Source organism: Melanotaenia boesemani, chromosome 23 (genome assembly GCF_017639745.1).
Source record: "Melanotaenia boesemani isolate fMelBoe1 chromosome 23, fMelBoe1.pri, whole genome shotgun sequence".
Taxonomy (NCBI): Eukaryota; Metazoa; Chordata; class Actinopteri; order Atheriniformes; family Melanotaeniidae; genus Melanotaenia; species Melanotaenia boesemani.
The window spans coordinates 20672658-20692943 of NC_055704.1; the positions used below are offsets into that span (position 1 = coordinate 20672658).

At 36.9% G+C, this 20286-nt stretch overlaps 2 protein-coding genes across 8 annotated transcripts in view; both read right to left on the bottom strand.

Annotated features, from left to right (window-relative positions):
* Positions 1–518: 518 nt before the first annotated feature.
* LOC121635131 (E3 ubiquitin-protein ligase TRIM39-like) lies at positions 519–5573 on the bottom strand. 3 transcript variants are annotated; one of them, XM_041978203.1, is made up of 2 exons: positions 5107–5573; positions 519–3034 (listed from the first exon to the last, which is right to left on the bottom strand). In XM_041978203.1, the coding sequence occupies exon 2, from the start codon at positions 3030–3032 to the stop codon at positions 1248–1250; it is 1785 nt and encodes a 594-aa protein (XP_041834137.1). In that variant the 5' UTR covers positions 3033–3034; positions 5107–5573; the 3' UTR covers positions 519–1247. The 3 variants fall into 3 exon arrangements, with proteins under 3 accessions (XP_041834137.1, XP_041834135.1, XP_041834136.1); XM_041978201.1 differs by having other exon boundaries at positions 5097–5573; XM_041978202.1 differs by lacking the exon at positions 5107–5573 and adding an exon at positions 4920–4957 and having other exon boundaries at positions 519–3735.
* Positions 5574–6422: 849 nt separating this feature from the next.
* Positions 6423–20286, bottom strand: part of LOC121635004 (ninjurin-2-like) — a 46192-nt gene continuing 32328 nt past the window's right edge. Inside the window, exons 2-5 of one of the 5 annotated variants that reach the window (XM_041978002.1) lie at positions 11171–11307; positions 10975–11054; positions 7449–7534; positions 6689–6797 (exon numbers count right to left, since the gene is read on the bottom strand). In XM_041978002.1, the coding sequence (XP_041833936.1) occupies positions 6783–6797; positions 7449–7534; positions 10975–11054; positions 11171–11307 (318 nt within the window). In that variant the 3' untranslated portion in view covers positions 6689–6782. Of the gene's footprint in view, positions 6798–6887; positions 7535–10073; positions 10265–10533; positions 10698–10974; positions 11055–11170; positions 11308–20286 lie in introns of those variants that run through there. The other 4 variants (XM_041978001.1, XM_041977998.1, XM_041978000.1 and 1 more) reach the window with 4 other exon arrangements.

The following is a 20286-nucleotide window of genomic DNA, read 5'->3' on the forward strand; positions in this document are numbered from 1 at the left end:
CGTCTCATCAAGTGCAGTGTCCAACACCTTTTTTTGCTGTCTAACCTTCATATAAAATTTCACATCATCCTAAAGAAACATTTCCAACTAGACACTGACCAACACAGGCACACACACGAAGAGACATACGCATTTACAGTGTCCCAGTTCCCTGGGCGCCAGTCAGTCAGACAGCTGAGGTATAAATAGTCTGCTGGCTTAAGTTCCCCTTGAGAGAAACACATCAGTAGAGGTGGACCAGTGTGATCTTCTGAACTGTGCACTACCTCAACTGACAGCAAGTTTCTTGGTTATTTTAGTTCCCACTATATGCATGTGTGTATTTTACTGTAATCATTTATCAATTTTGACTCCATTAAATTCAAACAGTGACCTCTATGATGTATAAACATATCATTTCAAAGCTATAAGATCATCAAATCTCATTAATCTCTTTACTCCTACAGCAAGTAAAATAATAAAGCACCCTTTTAAACACATACCCCATGGGCAACAATGACCACAGACATCTGAGATGATAATTTTATAGACATGCACTTTAATTACACAGCACAAAACAAACTGGTAGCATAATTCATTACACAGCTGCCTTTAAAGTTCCTTTATCAGATATTATAAGTTTAATAAAAATGTGAAACATGCATGTATGAAACAAGTCTTTGTTACCATGTTCAGGATTCTTCAGTAACTCATTGATAAATGAAAAAAAAAGAATGATAGTTTTGTTTTAATTTTAAAATTTATGATTAAAATCATTTTTATAAAGTGGCAAACACATAAAAATTGTTTGACCCCTTTTGTTCTTTTGAGTCGCGCTATAGAACAATACTGCCATCTTCTGGTCAAAGTCAGGTATTGTAAGTGCCTCAGTTTGAACAAACAGCTGTAAATGTGAAGTTTGGCATGAAGAAACCTTTGACCGAGTGTCACAAATCGATTTCACTGATATTTTCTAGAGTTACGATAGGGACATAAGTTTTGTAATTTGTATTGTAATCATTGAAACTGTAACAAGAGCAGAATCAAATTTAAAAGAACAGATTAATTCTGCAAGAACGAAAATACAAATCAGAAAATACAAGTACATTTTACAAGTCAGGAAATACAAGTCAGAGAATTTTAGAAGCCAGAAAATATATGTTTGATTTATTTTACAATTCAGGTTTAGGATTAGAGAAATTCGATTGGTTCTTGAGTGTGTTAGTAAATTGTGGGACACATTTTTTTTGTCCTTGAAAAACAGACAATTAATCCATACTAGTTGTCCCACCTACAGGTTTGATTATGAGCATGTCATCCGAATGTTCTCTATACATTCCAAATATCGGGTAGAGTTTTGGTCTGCTGCTACATGAAGTACCAGCCATATTGTAAAGAAAAGTTTGGAGTCCTGTTACAGTCTCAGTGAAGGTACATTCTGTAAAGGAGTACATCAGAGTCCTGGCATCCACATCATAGAAGGAGATCTCGCCCTTCTCATAATCAACAAACACACCAACTGTCTGGATTCCCTGTTTTGGGTATGGGCAAGCATTGGCAGTATTAGGACAGTAAAACTCAGGGAATTCGTCGCAAAATCCATTAAATACCCAAGCTCCATACTCAGGCATGGGACAGAAAAATGTCTCCCTGTTAATAGACTCTTTGACAACTCCTAAGACCCAAATTTTGCATCTACTAACCTGAACTTCATAGTAGAACCTGCCTGAGGAATAACCATCTTTAGCAAGTATGAAGGGAAGACATTCAAATTTTCTGCCAAACAAAGTGGGTAAAAACAGTTTACTTTTACGAAAAGTCAGCTGTTTCCCATCCTCGGACACCACGAGTTTGTTGTTGGCTGTATTGGCATCGAGGGTCACGTTCACTGCATCACACTGCTGGATCATCATCAACTTGTCTTGAGGTGGATTCCACACTTGTTTCACCAGGTTTTCAGCTGCATCATGGCCATCGGACAACCTGACCTCGTGAATAAGCATGTCCATGCCATTACTGAGTGTCTTCTCAATCTGTTCAACTGATTTCTTCACTATCTCAGCATAAACATGTTTACTAACATCAGAGTCAGAGTCAAACTGAGGTTTGGGTCGCAGCATGCAGAGGTACGCAGGAATGTAAAGGGGTGGGCAGTTTCGCAGGAGGTGGAGTTGGTCTTCCTTTTGTAAAATTTCTTCCATTGTAGATCTTCTCTGCCTCAGCTCAGCAGCTTCTAGTTCCAGCTGTTCAACACAGTTTTCAGCTTTCGCCTCTGCTGCTTTCTGCTTCTGCTGGATCAACTCGGTCACCTCACCCTGGCGCCTCTGCAGAGATGCCACCAGAGCTGTAAAAACCTCATCAATCTGTGTTAAATCACTGTCTGATGTTTCCTTTCTCTGTTGAAGTGAGCTTTTCATTTCAACCACTCGCACTGATCTGGTGTTTTCCAACGCTTTCATGTGTGATATCGTAAACTCAACCATGCCTTTTTTCTTTTGAAAGGCCTGTTTCAGGGGTTCAACCTCATGCCCCACATGGTCATCTTTCAAGCACATTAAACAAACACCTTCCATGTCGTCATAGCAGAAAAACTCCAACAACTTATCATGATTCTTACACACCTTGTCCTCCAGGTTTGACACAGGGTCAACAAGTTTGTGCTTCTTAAGACTCTCATGAGGCACCAGGTGAGGTTGACAATATGAGGCCAAACACACCAGGCATGTCTTGAGGGCTTTGAGCTTTGGTGTGGTGCAGATGTCACAGGGTACCTCCCCTGGTTTGGCATGGATCCCATCTTCACTTTTCACTCTCATGCGGTTAAAATGGTCCACCATATCTCTGAACTCTGTGTTAACCCGAAGCTGTGGCCTTCTGGAGAACCTCTCCTGACAGAGGGGACACTGTGCCAACCCACTGCTGTCCCAGTAGCCTGTGATACAACTCTTGCAATAGTTGTGTCCACATGGAGTCGACACGGGCTCATTGAACACACACAGACAGATTGAACACAGGAATTGGTCCTCATATGGAAGGCTGCTTGCAGAGGCCATGTCTTAAAGAAAGAAAAGGAAAGAATGAGAATGATGACTCCATCTAAAAAGTCATCTACACTGCATGAAATACCACTAGCAGCCTCACAGGAAGTAAAAACAGCATACTGAAACAAACATAAACTGCATAGTTTCACTTTCCGGTTTGGGATTTTTTTTGGTAACTTAGTTGTACCTGCTTAGGTTTTACTGGTTTGTACAGACACCTGTAGAAGTACACACTTCTCTATACCTGTTTTTCAAATATGGCACTTAAAACATGTGACAGGGTACAAAAATTGGAAGGTACATGACTTCTGCAAATGAAGCCAAATGAAGAGCATGAGAAGGATATATCCCAGATTAAATCTGGCACATTTCAAACCTTTTTTATATTGGTTAAAAATCCTGCTCACACAAGCTGACATCTGGCTTTTAAGTGCACAAGGAAAGTGTTTAATTCAGTCTTTCATCAGCTACTCATCTGCACTAGTTTTAGGTATTTATTGTGCTGTCTTTGAGCATCAGTGGGAATATAACACCCCAGAGAACATGCTATTTTCACTGAGGAAACAGCACTCAGGTCTACATTTTCCTTACAGAGACACATGCTCACTAACCATAATCACTCACTTTGATGCTTTAAAACTGGCAGCAACTACTTACAGAAAAAAATGCCAGAGTAGTTTTACCTGTCTGCAAGAGAGGTGGTTGTTCATGTTCACTCCTGCTAGGTGAAAGACTTTTAACTGACCTATTTATGTCAGAAGGTTATATATAATCTAAAACTGTGGTTCCACACAGCTTATAGTGTACAGTGTAATGTCACCCCTATGTGCTGACAAAGTTGGGCTCTTAGATGTAGTGATCTTTACTGGATATAACTCAATTTCTGTAAATATGTTTCACTGTTAGAGCATTGAGAGGAAACAGCTTTGCCCAACCATGACAGAAGTAAGACCTGACAAATCACTGCTTTTATGGTGGAGTGAAGAGAGGTGATCAAAGTGATTAAGGCTGCACAGTGCACAGACAATCTGAATGCAGCTATCCTTCCTCATTCTTGTGCTGCTGCTAGGCAATACACATGTTTTCAGGCTAATTCATAGACCTGGACTGTTACTGTCTGCACTGTCTTATCTGCCTTACAAATATTGTCTGTGTAATATCTGTCTGTATAGTATGTCTCTTCAGTTTTGGACCAATTGTTGTACTTGTGTTATCTTAAATATTGCACTAGGAGTCTGCATGGAATGACATTTTGTTCAGCTACATGCTGTATATGTAGCAGAATGACAATAAAGCTTCTTGATTCTTATATTGTGCATTTACTTCAGAAGGGTGTCAAAAAGGTACATGCCACCCACATCTCTTTCTCTAGACATCTATAGGTAAAAATCATCATCTTAAATTACCTCCAGTTAGATCAAATTACTATAAGTAATTGATGTTTAAGTGTGTGTTTTCCCTCCTCTCAGTGCAACTACTGCTATGCCACTTTGCATTTACCATTAACATATGCTGGTTAAATAAAAGGACATTATTATTAATATTATTGATATTTTTTTAGTTTTATTCATTAAAGCACATTTACTACAACCCCAGCTGCACAAAGTGCTGATAATATTAACAGGACATACTTGTGGAGTGAGTCTTCTTAAATATTCCTGCTGAAGCAGTTATGAGTCATTCTTTCCTGGCATTAAAATGGAGGAAATCTCATGTAGATGGAATGAGCGTTTATTACTGAACCCATACTACTTCTGGGACTTATGGGAAGCTGTAAGGTATCATGGCTAACCCTATATTATGGGTGGGGGTAAATTAGTGCAGCCTCTATATATATATATATATATATATATATATATATATATATATATATATATATATATATATATATATACATACACCAACTATACAAAAATACCAAAATGCACCATGAACACTATATTAATAATCATAGTCTGCATAGTTATTAATCAACAATAACATATCTTCGTAAAAGATAAATGCATGCAAAATACAACAATAATAACAACACATTTTTCCGTAAAATGAGAGGTAAACATGGAAATAATTACTTACCGATACGAACCTAACGATGTTTGTGCTTAAAAATTGGTCAAGCTTCTCCTTTCGTAGTTTCATTTCTCTGGAAGTGCATAACTCGTTATCTTCTCCACCTCTTCCTGGAAAAAGGCTGGGCTTATTTCTTCATCTATTGAATATTCCCTGACTTTTACTGTCTTTGTCTGCAATAATACACAAAAACTTTCATGAAACGCGATCATGTCATAATGCAAAACAGTTCCCAGCTCTGCCAACCACCCCATGACAGATCAAGGATGAAAATTCATGAATTCATGAAAATTCACAAATGGTGCGTTTACGGGTCGTTAAAATGGTCTTTAGGAAGTTTATTTTATAGAAAAAAGCAGTAAAAGTCAACCGAAAGCTTTCTGTACGCTCCACTGCACAAAACAGGCAAAGTAAAAGTGGTTAAAAGCTGTCATTTTAAACCAAATGAGCCCGACGTCACATATTTGTCACATACAGTTTCTGAGACATTTTGCTTCAATTTATGGTATAAATATGGTATAAAATCCATTTTGCTTAAAATCCTGTTGAACACAATCTGATACTTGTCTTCTGTCCCGTGATGGATACCCAGAAGCAGAAAACCACATTATATTTTTAATATATCAGAAAATAAATCGTAGATATTCCCCGAAAAATGTAGATTTTTTTTTTGTTACATTTTATTAAAGAGCCAAATAAGGACCTCATATTAAAAAAATTGGACTTTTCTTACCATTTTTTCATGGGCCTTTAAGTTTTAAGTTTAAATTAAGTTTAAGGGTAGTTTCTGACTCCCCCTGCTTCTTTTTCCCAGACCCAGAACATTGTCACAGCCCAACCCATGAAACAAACCATTATTAAACATGTACAAAAATATGTACAATATCCATTTTTTATAAACCCAAATCCCCCAAAAGTTGGAAGGCTATCTAAAACGTAAATAAATACAGTGTTTGATTATGTACAAATAATCCAACATTTTATTCCCAGTAGAACATTAACAACACATCAGATTTAAAAAATGTGACATTTAACATTTCACGGAAAAAGTGAGCAATTTTTAAAATTTGATGGCAGAAACACATCTTTAAAAAAGTTTGAACAGGGCCAACAAAAGGCTGGAAAAGTAATTGGCATAAATCAAAAACCCGGAGGAGGATTTAACAACAAAATTGGAAACAGGTCAGTAACATGACTAAAAGGAGCTGCTGCTGTGATGCTGACATCTTTCACTAGATGGCATCAACACTGAGAGAAAATGTGTAAAATTGTAGTTTGCTTACTGTTTACGTGCATATATGTGACCTTTTATGTAAAAATTGAGACAGAAACTTGGTCTGAGAAATGTTTATTCAACTTTTAGACAATAGCTTGAGAAAGCAAATACATGATGTTTTAAAGACAATATTATAAGCTAAACTAAGCAGATCAGAGGTAAAGGTACACAGGAAAGAGTTAAATTGCTTGTACGTCCAGGAGCATGTTATAAACTATTGTGTGTTTGAATAGCACTCATAGAAGTGTTAATTGGCACATGTGTAAATCAGTGAATACGCGTCATAAGCCATGGGAAGTATCCAGTCCGCTGCATGCCAAAAGTACTGATAAAGCAGTTGAGGACTGTAGTGATGAAGACTATGATGGTTGTTACATTGTTCAGGTAGTCCAGACGCTTTTGTAAGGTGGAGTTGTTCAGGTCCCGTCGGCCTGCGTCACACACAAACACACATGCACAGTAGAGAAAGGAAAGATTGAGACAACACCAAGAGACTTCAAGTTTGGCAGGATGAATAAAAACTCAACAAGTACAGCATATGCTTCTGTTAAACTACAAAATTTATTCAGCTTATGTCACCTTTAAACCACATTTGGTGAATATTAAATTTGAGACTTTAGTACTTAAAAAGGGACAAGTTTAATCATTTTACAAAAAAAGTAAATGTGTAAAACATGTATGAAATTGGAACAGATAAAATGAAAAACATAAGCAATTTTGCAGAAGCAAAAGAAAAAAACATTTACTTTGCAGCTGGTTAAAGTAAACATATTTTAGTTTGATTATTATATAATTCAAAGCAAGAATAGCAAAAAAGATGCAATATTTGCGCATGTGTGAATTGTCTGTACTTTGCCAAAAAAATACTTGAATCTTTTTGATAAATGTGGCACTCAAAAGTGTGTGCAGATTACATTTTGGTATGAAGTGTGTGTTGTTCAGTGCATATGTGTTGCACTGTGTGCATGTGGGATTTGAGTGCATTTGAGGTCTTGTGTGTGTCAGAAGTGGAGTCGAGCCAGCAGCCAGCGGAAGAAGCCAGTCCTCTTGGATCCGAAGAAGCTAACGAAGAAGTTGATCACCGTGGTCACAAAGATGACGCCTGTAGTGACGTTGTTCAGGTAGTCGAGTCGCTTCTGATTGGACACCACATTCAGGTCCCTGCGGGCTACAACATTCACACGCACAAACACATATGCACAGATAGATGCACAAACACACAAATTCAAACATTTTCACCACATACACACCCACACACACGGACAGTAGATGCTTACATTCTCACATGGAGTTGCACACACAGTTACCCCATATGTACAAATATACAGTATCCATACAGCTCAGCCACAAGCCCCTCCATCCTCATTTATTTGACTTTTTGACTGGATTTAGTCTGATCCTAAAGTTAAAAACAAGCATGAATGGACAGGAGTAAACTTGTACTTAGCAGAGCAAATTTAATATTATTTTATTATTTATAAAAATAGGTACAGCACACATTAATGAGTACTTTTGTGTAAATGTGTCAAATTTTAAGCCTTTGGCTTATTTCCATCTGTTTAAGAGCTCTTCCTCATATGTAATTTAAACATAGATTGAGCTCATATCTAGCAGCCAAACAATTAGCATCTTAAAAAGATTAGAAAGTTTGCTAACATTTACTCATTTGCTTTTTGTTGAAGAGTTACATGGCAAACACTGTGATATTATAAAAATTTGGGCCACAAGCTAATAGCCAGCTAGCATAACTAGCATAACGGTGAGATTCTCCTAAAACAGAGCTAACTATAGAACTCAGCTCTTCCTCTCAGAAACTCATAAGTAACGAGAACTTGACAAAAAAAAGCTACATTTAGCCAGAAAATATACATAATTAGCATGTTTATGTTTCTGCTTTTCCCACAGTCTTTGAATTTGTCTGCTTCTCTTCTGCTTTCGGTTCTTATTATGCTGCATATCCCAATAAAATTCCTCTCTTACACTTGATTCACTGTTTCTTTTCTCAGACTTATAAACAAGTCACAAACTGTGCCCACCTCCCACCCCCAAAAAAGAGAAAGCACTCTATTTCAACTACATATCAGGGTGCCGCTGTCTAATCATGCGTTGTTGTCAAACAACACAGCATCTGAAAAGTGACTGAATTTAGCAGTAAACCCACTAAGTTGACATTGTTTGTAGACAAATGCTTATAGAAAGAGAAAAATGCTCACAAATTATCACCATCTTCATTTTTCAAAAATGATATATAAAAATAACATCAGTCAAATAGTCTGTTGCATGTCACATAAGACATATCATACATGCCTAAACTGTCATGGTTCACATTTCCAGCATGTTTGTGATTTGTTCAGCAATTAGCCTCATTAAGCACAGCTGGGCTTTTCTAATCTCGCCTGTGCACAGCACTACTTAAACTCTCTCTTCCCAGAGTTTCTTTGCCAACCACCATCCTCACTCACTCCTTTTAATAAATCTACTCCTTACTGCTGTGTGTGGCCCGTTACTCTAAGCATGTTTCAGGTTGTAAGTCTCTCTTGCAAGTGTTGATGTTACTGATGTTTGCATGGACACCCTCTGTTGTGAAGCAGGGCTTGTATCAGGATCTGGTTTTGTCAGCACATGGCCATTTTTGCCATGTCCACAATGACCAACAAGGAATTTGCACGTAACATATCAACAAAAACAATAAATTTTTTTAAATCAAGCTTTTATTGTTTCTCGGGATGAAATGGATATCCTTGATACTATAAACTATATTTATTAAAATAATAAATATTATTTTCAGTAAAAAAAAAAGAAACAAAACACTTTTACAATTACAATTAGTTTGATGTACAACCCCGTCACACTTTTAATGTCTATAAAAAATATACTCTTATTTTAGATGGCATCACAAACAGGAAATGACATCACGTAAGCCTCTGTGGGAGCCAAGCTCAAAAGCAGGCAAGTTCCCACACTTTTTTATATTGTTTATTTGTTGTTTTTATAGGTTGGATGGGGTCCAACAAGCTTAATGTAACCACCCTGTCTTGCAAAATAGATCAGGAAAACTTGATTTTTTTTTAAAAAAAGAAAAACCACTATTAATGGAAATAAAATTATATTTCAGATTGGAGTCCGTAGGCTTACCATGCAGTGAACTAGCTGCCATTTAATGTTGAAATTTACCACCCTGTCACATTTTTCATTGTGAAGGGGTGGTATGTGTGCAGCACATACTCCTGTGAAGTTGTTTTAAACTTGAATTATGTTTTAAAATATTAATATTTAATGAAGGACACTTTACTAGTAGGAAAACACACACTTTTTTAGAAATTATTTCATGTATTATTGGTCATTGTGTGCATATTGTCCGTGATGAGGTGGTACAAGAACAACTCCTGGGTCTGAATAAATATAGGTAATATTAATATTACAGATAATATTCAAATATTTTACACCTGCAGTGGGAATTTTTATTTTTTTTTTAGTTTTAACCTATATGTTATATTGCAGATTTCTTAGAATAATTTTTGCCCTTGATGACATTTTTTAAATTACAAAGTGGAAATGGCACCCGTTTCATAGAACTACTCTTTTACATAATATGGGAGCTTTAAATATTCAAATATGCATAAATAATTACACTTTAGCTTTCTGCTTTTTATTAATTTTCATTACAAAATTTTTAATTATGCTCTAATATTCATCAATATACCTACGGTATGTTTTCAAAGTGCGTCTCATAGAAGGAAACGCTGGAATAACCATCGCAGTAGGCAGCTGCGTTGGGTGCCGAAAGCAGCTTTAATGATGTTTATAATGAGGGTGAGGAAGATGATGCCAGTGATCATATTGTTCAGGAAGTTTAAACACCGTCGACATGAGGGGAGGAGGGTCAGCTCAAATCGAGCTGTGCACAGACACACACACATTCACATGCACGCACATATGGATGAAGCACACATGCATACAATCCACAATGCAAGCACACAAACAGAAAAATAGAGACACACACACACACCTAGTTGGTCCTTTGGCCCGGTCCATTCATACTTGATAAAATAGAAAATAAAATCTTCAGAGAATAGTTGGTGTGTAGTTTATTAGTAAGTAAGTAGGGCAGAGTTACACAGTCTGGTCACACAGAATTACAATCTATATTTTAAACTTAATCCCCACATATGAAAGTCAGAAGTGCATCCTGGCAAAAAGGCCTGTACGTTCCATCCCAAACACAGAGATGAAGATGTTGGTGACAAAGATGAGGAAGATGATGATGGTTATGGTGTTGTTCAAGCTGTCCAGTCGCTTCTGGTTGGCTTCTTCACTGATGTCTCGCCGGGCTGCAACACACATTTATAAACACATTCCAAAAATAACAGGAAAACATGCAACGAAATATTAACTTATAGTTTTAAATGTTCATTTCCTCTTCTGTCATAGGTTTTTTTTTATTTTGGACAGAGAGTATGTTCAGCAGTAAATCGATGACTTCTCCAAAAGTGTTTCTTTTTTAAAAAAAAAAAACAATATGTCAGTGAATTAGTGAGTTAATATGATTAGTCAAAAACAGAAGATATTTTTTTTTAAAGCAGAAAGCACAAATTTGGAAATACTCACCAATTATGATGATCAGGACTCCAGCCACTATCTGAAGAGCCAGGGAGAAGGAAATGAGTGTCAGGACGGCAGCGTAGTACCTGACAATAAAAAGACGAAAAATTATACTTACTGAATTTTAATATGAGGCAACAATTCATTTGCAGGAGCCAGCTGTTTTTTTTTTTCTACACTCTTTCTGCCACCACCACTGTACCTGTATCCAGCTCCCTGCTCGATAACAGTCTTCATGTGTGTGATGTTCGCCAGGAACAGAGCAATGTCCAACATGCCTTCAGCTGCGGTCTTCTTTGTGGCGTACAGGTTCATGTTCAAGTTAGAGGTTGAACCTCCCTGAGAAAGACATACAGGTTTCAGTTTTGAAGTGATTCGCCTCGCCAAGAGCACAGGATGCATCGTATTGATTGTATTTAAGTGTGTCCTTTTGTTTCAGTCATTATCGGACATTTTCTGGTTTTGGTTTTGATATTTCTCTGCCACATAAGTCTGTCTGCACTTAATGCAATGAAAAACATTCTTCTGCACTCACTCAGGGTAAAATTACTCTTATCTATGGCATGCATCAGACTTTACATCACAAAAGTTTAGCACATGAAACCAAACTTCTCAGCATAACAGGGGTTGACTCTTAACTTTTCATGTGTCTGGAGATAATAATAAGTTAAGGTAACTGGCTTGTGATCTGGAACCACACATCTTCCTGGCTTCTGTTTTAAATAAATTAAGGTCTTAAAAGAGCAGAAAGTGAAGGACTTAGTGGCATGCAGAGCTGTGGATAATAACCCTGAATGTCCCTCAGCTCAACCACCCCTCCAAAGCATGCAGGAAAAATTACAGTGGCTGCTAAAAATGCAACTATGAAAAGAAAAATGTGAAAGTCCCTCTCTTGAGCCAGCTGTCCATCAGGTCTTTTTGTAGAAGTGTGGTGGTTAAACATGGCAGGATTTGTGGGAAAGGACATTTGCTGCCTGCAAAAACAAATTGCTTCACATTTCTGACAGTAGCTCTGCTTAGATTCAGCTAAATTGATCAATGTTTAATTTTTCCTTTAACCCTAAACAGGGAAAATATGTATGTATGTATGTTTATTCTTCTATATTTTCTGGTTTAGTTTCTTTAACAAATTTATTCATTTACTATTGCATTGTTAACATTACCATAATTATAAGACCAAAATCTAAGGAAACCAGTGAGAACAATATGAGACAATGGCCAAAAACATATTCACAATATGAAGAAAAAAGTAGCAAAATGGATGATAAGATTATTGGAAGCTAAACTAAACTAAATTTAAATGAGTTAAAATAAGATAGAAAAAATAAATGCAAAAGCATAGAGCATAAAGTTGAGTTAAAACATAAAAAAAAAAGAGAAACAACAATGGAGGGGAAGCAAGCTGTAAAAGAAACCAACCACCAGCAGAGGGCAGCAAAGACCAAGTATAGTGTTGCAATGAAACAATCCATGTTGAAGTTTTACCATATAATTTTAATATTACATGAATACATTATATTTATATTTTACATTTTAAAACAACTATAATCTTGAAATGTGAGAAATTAATTATTCAAGATATCAACTTTTTCTGACATTGTCATTGTTATATTTTATTACATTACTATCTATCTATCTATCTATCTATCTATCTATCTATCTATCTATCTATCTATCTATCTATCTATCTATCTATCTATCTATCTATCTATCTATCTATCTATCTATCTATGAGTCATGGGAAAATAATGTATGTGTGTGTGTGTGTGTGTGTGTGTGTGCATGCTAGGAGATAATAAAAAAAAGCATTAAATATTATTACATAAGGCCATACTTTATGACTCACAGCACATGTCATGGGCTAAAATTCTCAAGATTTAATTACTGTCCTTTCACAGAGCATGCGCTGCAGATGTACATAATGGATTGCTTTAGACTAAACTATAGATTCAAGCTCACAAATGGATTATTTTACCTGAGGCAGTGCCAGTGTAGCAGAAATCAGTCTGTTTTTCTTTAGCCTGCAGGAACAGAGATGTACTACAGGAAGACATAGATCTCTATAGTAAATGGTGTGCACTTGGAACATAGCATACTTGATGACTCTATTGTGCTGTAATGTACTTTGCCAGTCCAAAATAAACAGAAGATTGACATTGCACATGTACTGTAGGTGTTCCGCACCGTTAAGTCCCTTGTATTCATGTCTTGCGGCTTCACAGTGGCTCTGCACTCGGTTAAACAAAACATCTGCATTGTGTTTTTAACACGAACAACCAAATGAAATTGCTTTAAAAACTGGAGCCACAAACCAAAATGTTTTCAGACTCAAATCATGTATATTTGTATGCTATAATAGCCTTAACCACGCTGTTGTGTCAGGTCAGTCAGAAAGCATGAATGTGATAAAGTTTGGACATACTGGCATTATCATAAACTGCCAAACTGCAAAGATTTTTTACGTAAAAAGACTGCATGTCTCTTTGCAAAAAAAGTGTCAAAGCCTTCATTTATGGGCTGTACAGTGGTGTGATAGTTACTACTGTCACCTCTCATGAGGGTTCTTGTTTCAGATCTCAGCTGGGTCCTCCCCATGTGGAGTTTGTATTTTCTGCTTTTGCCAGCAAGGGTGTTTGCCAGGGCCTCCGACGTCCTCTCACAGTCAAAAGGCAATAATAAAAGGTATTTTTTAGTAAACAATAGGAATAAGTGTATGGCTGTTTGATTTGTGTTGGCCTTGTGATGGACTGGCAACCTGTCCAGGGTGTACCCTAGCCAAGGATCAAGCCCACCTAAGACCTTGCATAGGATAAAGCATGTATGCGGGAATAAAGCCTCACCTGTTTAAAGTTCCCATGAAACACCTAGTAGGATGTATGCATATTAACATATGTTTTCACACAAAGAGGCCAATATCCTCCTGAAAGTGTGATGCCACAGTCTGCTAACTGTGAGGAAGCAGTTTGAGGAACGCTGTGCTGGGATTTTCTGTTATTAGATAAAGGGTGAGTTAGTTGGCTTGATTGGAACCATAATAAATAGCTTCATTTTATGTGTTTAATCTGTGCTCACAGTTCCACGAGAAATTGATTCGAAATGTAGACGAAACCCTTCATTTGACCTGAAATGAGTGGAGGCATAATGGAACTTAAATCAACAACTTACTTGTTAGCCACCATGGCTTCACATATCCATACCCTTTAAGTCTTACAAGTCATAGAAACTATGGTACAAGAAAAAATTATCTACACTATCTATAATAATATCTATATCTATATCTATAATAATAGTATTGACAGCCATAATAAGAGGTGGATAAATGTTGTAAATGCAATAGAAAAGGAGCATAATTGCTCTAATTTCTATCTACTTCAGCATAAATTTGACTACACCCTATGAAATCAAAGTAAATAATGCCCTCTGTATTTTTTTCTTGGCTATAACATTCCAGTATATGCTTTACTGTTTTCTTAGTTTTTCATAGTTGTAGTAGAAAAATAGAACAGCAAGGTAACTATGGGAACAGAGTTCCCACAAAACGTTCAACAATCTTAATTTTATGACTTCTTCCTTCCCCCTTTTTTTAGAAAATGGCAAACTTGGGTGATTGGGCAATATTTTGTACTATATTTATTTTACTAATGTGACAGATGATGTTTCGTTTAGTGAATCAACCTGAAAAAAACTGAGCAATGTACTCGAGCTGGTTAGATTCTCTTTGCAGCATGTTTGTATTTTCCTAAATCCTTAAACATTTGTCTTATATTTCCCTTTGACTTAATGTATGTTTTTTTCTATTGAGGTCAAGAAAAAATGTTTGGGAAAAGATCATGTGATCACTCCTGACACTTTGTTGTTGTTTAACTTTCCTTTTTTTGTTCTCATAAATGTTCAATTTTCATAGTCTCTTCATTAGTGGATGCTTTTACCCAAACTTTAAAATTGCATGTAAAAATGTGACCTTTTTAGTTTGTGAACTCAGACAAAACCCCAGGAAGCTTAGATATCTGTTAATTTATTAAAGTTGTACACATGTATTAGATCTCTCAGTAAAATCTGCCCCAAATCTATCCCTTCTTAAGCAACTTATATAATTTCAAGATGCTTTTAAAGTGAAACATTTGTGTGTTCCTGTATCTAATTTGCAAAAAGTGGGACAGTGTTAAAATCTGTTGTTATTTAGCTCAGCTCAGTGAATGACTTCCCCGCCCTCACCACAGAGCTTTTGAAAGTCCCAATAAGACAATGTGACACCTTTGGAAAAACCCAAATCTTAGTGTTATTTGACTTTTTAAAGCATAAATGTTCAATAGTTATTAAATATTTTGTTTGCAACTGAGCCCTGAGGCATTTGTTTTTCAAGGGTTTCAAGCTAACATTTTAACACATTGCACCTTTAAAGCCACTATAAAAACTATGGTTTTAATTACCACTGGATACTGGTAGTGTCAGATACCTGAATGGTATCAGGAAATGGTTATTTGGTTCCTGCTTTATATGTTAAGGTTTTAGCTAGAATTCTTTCAGGCGAGGATGGGGCTTAAACCCATGTTCTTTGGTTTACAAGACCCACCACACCTGCTAAAGTGCTAGGAAGCCAAGGACACATGCACATTGTGACACCATGCAAGATGTAAGCACAGCAACTTTCCAGTTGAGATCATGTGCTTTGGTGTCTTCCTCATACTCTGACACTGTTTGCACCAAAACTACAACTTCCTTCCATTTACTTATAACACACTTCCTCCTCCCTTTCACTTACCGCTCACTTCCCTCTGTGTGGAGACAGTAATTTGCCACACTTTTGTCAACAAACAGTTTATCTGAAATCTGTGGCTTATCAAAACTGTGCTGCAACCTCAGAACCAAGATGTAGGTTTTGGACTGTTTGAGTGCCACAAACCAAAACTAACAAAGTAGATGTTCCAGATGTTAACTAGACACAGAACAAATCTGAAATGTAATTTGACGTACAGCACCTGCCTGTGGTTGTGTGTGGTTGACAGTTTGCCTGTCCTGTTTCTGAAATTCCCGTCAGGTTTCTACTTTTGTGCTGGAAAACTTGATTTCATCCCCCATGCAGCCTGAGTTACAGAACAGTTTGAGCCAACCTGGGTAAATCTCCAAGAAGCTGTCCAGCAGTTCCTAGAACTGAAACTGTCAAAACACTATGAACACATTTACCACAGCCTTTTGTATGTTTTTTCTGAGAAAGCAAGAGAGACAGAAGTTAAGAGAAATCTAAAAAGAGGGAGAAAGACAGAGAGGGTAGTGAGGAAGTGATTAAAAAAAGAGAAAGATGGAGAAAAGTCATGTATGCATACTGGCATGTATCCATTTTTTCCTCCTTTGGGAACGCGTGGTCACACTTTATCAACATCAGCCTTGGGCATGCTGCCAAAACACACACACCCCCGCACACACACCACAACCAAAACACTGGAGTGGGCTGTAGTTTTACAGGCCATGTGTACTCACTTAGTGTAATGCCTCTCAAAATGGACTGACTGTGCTTTTATTACGCTTAATCTGCACTTATCTTGATTTATTAAAATATGCTCATAAATTTGTATGGTGACCTTTGTTTCTCTGGACAGGTAGGTAGGAGGTAGGTCCTTATTTACAGCTGCATGCTGAAGAAGTAGATGACAGAGGTCAGCAGGATAACACACATTTACCCTCAAATATATGAATTATAATCTGTTCCTCATCCATAATGACGGTCCAAGGTTGACTACTTGCCTCAGCAGCAACCTTCATTTCCTGTAGTGGAATAAAAAAGTTTTTCCTTCTCATTTTCATTGAGGAGACATGAATTTAAAAAAAAAGCCTCAAAGTTTTGTTTTTAAATGATATTCTAAAAGCAGAATATCACTTTTTAGCAAAAATTATGTTATTAAATTAAATTTAAATAGATTATTTCCATAATGCTGTTTATGCCCAAAGTTTCTTTAGAAATGGTGCATCTAAGTCATTTATCTTTTTTTATCTAATGGGTCATACAAAAAATTATTATTATTATTATTATTATTATTATTATTATTATTATTATTATTATTATTATTATTATCATAATAATAATAATAATTATTATTATTATTATTATTGTAATTGTAAGGGACCTAAACTTGGATACACATCTCCTCATTCCTAATAACTTTTATCTTTAGGGAAAAACTGAATTTCACTCATCTTTATTTTTTATTAATTGTACTTCCAGCAATCAACAAAAAGTAGCAGCGGCAGGTGTTGTCATTCATAAGGTGAGAGCTTAATGATAAGATATCTGGATTGTTTTATATTTATACATGGTAATGGACAGGTGCAAGTGTTTAGTTCACTACAACATACCATGTTCTACACGCATCTGCAATGACTTGAGTTGGATAATGACAATGAACCTATTTACATGACCATCATAATCTGATTACTGAGAGTGTCTACTAGATAAATGTAATAATTAGATCTAATGCATCAACATGCACTTCTGAGATGTGATATATGAAAAAACCTCGTCTACATTTTCAGTCCACCCTCAGATTTCTTGCGGCATATGTACATACGTAGTGACTTCCTGTTGATTTGAAAACATCTGGTTTTTGTTAAACTAAACGGGCCCACTGTCCAATGGTGCATTCCAGATGACTCGTAATTTTGAGCATCATAGAGTAGGTGCCATCATTACCTAGTAGTGGCTGTTCCCACTGCACCAATTCGGAAAAAATGGAAGCCTCCAAAATAGCCGATTTGTGTGAGCATCTATAATTATGCCGTATAAAACTAGAAAATCACAAACCAATTGTAAAATGTGCACCATGAGAACACGAGCCAATTTTGAGGATAATGATTAACAAACCACTGATGCAATATTTCACGAACAGCCACCTCAACAACCTTATTATCAGTAATAAAAACTTGGTGCTAATTACACCAGAAACTTCGCATATTAGAGTATGTTTTTCTTTCAAAACATAAATAACATACATAATAAATATATAAATAAAGACAGCAATGGACTACAGGTGGTATTGGGCATAGCCATCTTTAGGTCTGTAATCTTGAGGTCCTCTGCAATTTATGAGTTCTCAGAATGGAAAAAAGGTCACTTCATCATTCAGATTCAGGCAAAAATTCCAAAGTAAATGAGCTCTGAAGACAACAGTAACGAACAATTAGTGCTAGCTACAATTATGGGAGCAAATAAGCCTGCAAAGTAGACTACAGGTGAATGCGGTACAGCCTCTATACTCTGCCTTCCTGCTGTTGCATGCCATCGTCAGGTAAACAGATTCTTGCAAATAAAATGGCTTCAGCGATGAATTTGAATGGATCCGGGTCAGGAAAAGCTGACACTTCTTAAGCTGTTTTCTGAGCAGTTTTCGGAGAACATTGTGCCGCACTTGATACAGTGGTAGGTATGCTCAGTCCGCAAAAGTGTTTTAGTGAATATTAAAAGCCCTTTTCGCACCATCAGTTGCACCTTTTCAGTGAAAAAGCAACTAGACTTCATGAAATCAACTGGGCGGTGACAGAACTGTTCAGTCGTGTTTGTGATGCTGGTTCTCCTCCTCCTAGTTTTGCCTCCTCCTAGTCCTCTTCTGTATTTTCACATGACACCAATGTGCAACAAAGACACATCGCCCTGGTCTATTTCACACCTTGAGATGTTCAAACTTGAAATTTAATTTGGAAATCTACTTGTGATTGACAGTGTGTCTGGTTCTTTGTCTCTTTGAGATGGAAAATGAAAAATTGTTTGCCATACAAAAACTGTAAAGACATTGGACCAAAGGGGAATAGTGATAGAGATCTGAGTGTAAACTCCTCTCTGGTACACAGAAGTGCCCCCCTCCCACCTCACTCCACTGGTTTTCATGGAGGGTATTTTTATAGTAAACATTTTATTCCAAGAAATCCAAAGTCCTTGTAAAACTCATTCCTGAAATGCATTCATCCTTAACTACTGGCAAAGGGCCATATCACATATTGTACACAACCCATATGTGCACAGAGTATAAGCTTGCTGTGTACACGAATAAGACACTTGCACAAAATAAAGCTTCTAACTGCAAATAAATATACATACTGATGTACACACAAAATGAGACCACATGGGAGGCCCACCTTCTTGATTAGACAGGAAGTGCTCCTCCCCTGGAATCCAATTGGTGGCTGTAATAGCCAATGGGTAAAGAAGCTTGACTAGGAGTGGAGCTCTGGTTTTCTTTTTGTACTGCTTCTTATTTTCACTGTCTGTCTCGCTGCTTCACTGCAACTGTATTTGACTCCATTTTCCTTTTTTTTTTTTTTCCATGTGCATTTTTCCAAGGCGATCTCTGCCTAAGGGCATCATCTTTCTGTTTGGTTTTATGTAACTGCCATTTAGGGTCAGGGAGTAGGAAGAAAACAAAAGCAGATGGTGAGAAACAGTGACACAAAGAGGAAGAGTCACCATGAAAGGAGGCAGAGAGACTGTTTCAAAGACAAGAGTTGTCTTTGAGGGCTTGACAAAAGCAGGATGGGGTCTCCTGCTACGAGTTACAGAAATTTTTTCTGGGCATGCGCATGTCTTTTTGTAATAAATGGCATCAGGCAGAAGTAAAAACTTTAAACTTGTTTGATTCATGGCTTGTTTCCCAACAAAGAGGTAGAAACAGTGTATCTGTCTCTGAGATCATATTTGTTACCACTTGTATAACGTTTTAATGAGTAATCTAATTAAATTAAAGCCCCATAGACTCCAGTGTTTTGCCTTTTGTGATTTCTAATAGCTCAGTTATTCATAGCATCCATAAGCTGTTGTACACGCATGCCTGCAGGTTCCAATGACCTGCATCATTTAAACACACCTGATGCTACCAAGAGCTATAACATGTGTCACCAATACAAATTGAGGTTAAAAGGGTGTTGATATCCTGCTGCTGGCATGTGGTGTGGTGCATAAAGCAAAATGCTGCTGTAAAGTGATGCATTGTCCCAAAAAAAAAGAAGTTGTGAAGTGCAGCTTCTTAGCTTCGGGGTGCTGCTGGGCAACAGCGTCACCAGGAATGTTCATAATAAATGTCACTGTGCCATCAAAACATGTCTGAAACACATCTTTTCAAGGTCAGAAAGTTACTTAAAGCTGCAGTAATAGGCATTTTTAAATTAAGCTTTAATCAGTCAACTAAACTGATCTGATAAAACACCCTAGTTTTACAGCTCTTACTCTTGTACTCTTTCTTTGCTGTTTCCAGTCACTAAAGGGACCACAGAAATGCTTAACACTGACTAATAAGATTCACTGTTGATGCCTTAGGCTTCTGTTCAGTAATGCTC

What these genes read in the sequence shown, in the direction of transcription:
- LOC121635131 (XM_041978203.1), bottom strand. Translation starts at nt 3,032, where the DNA reads ATGGCCTCTGCAAGCAGCCTTCCATATGAGGACCAATTCCTGTGTTCA.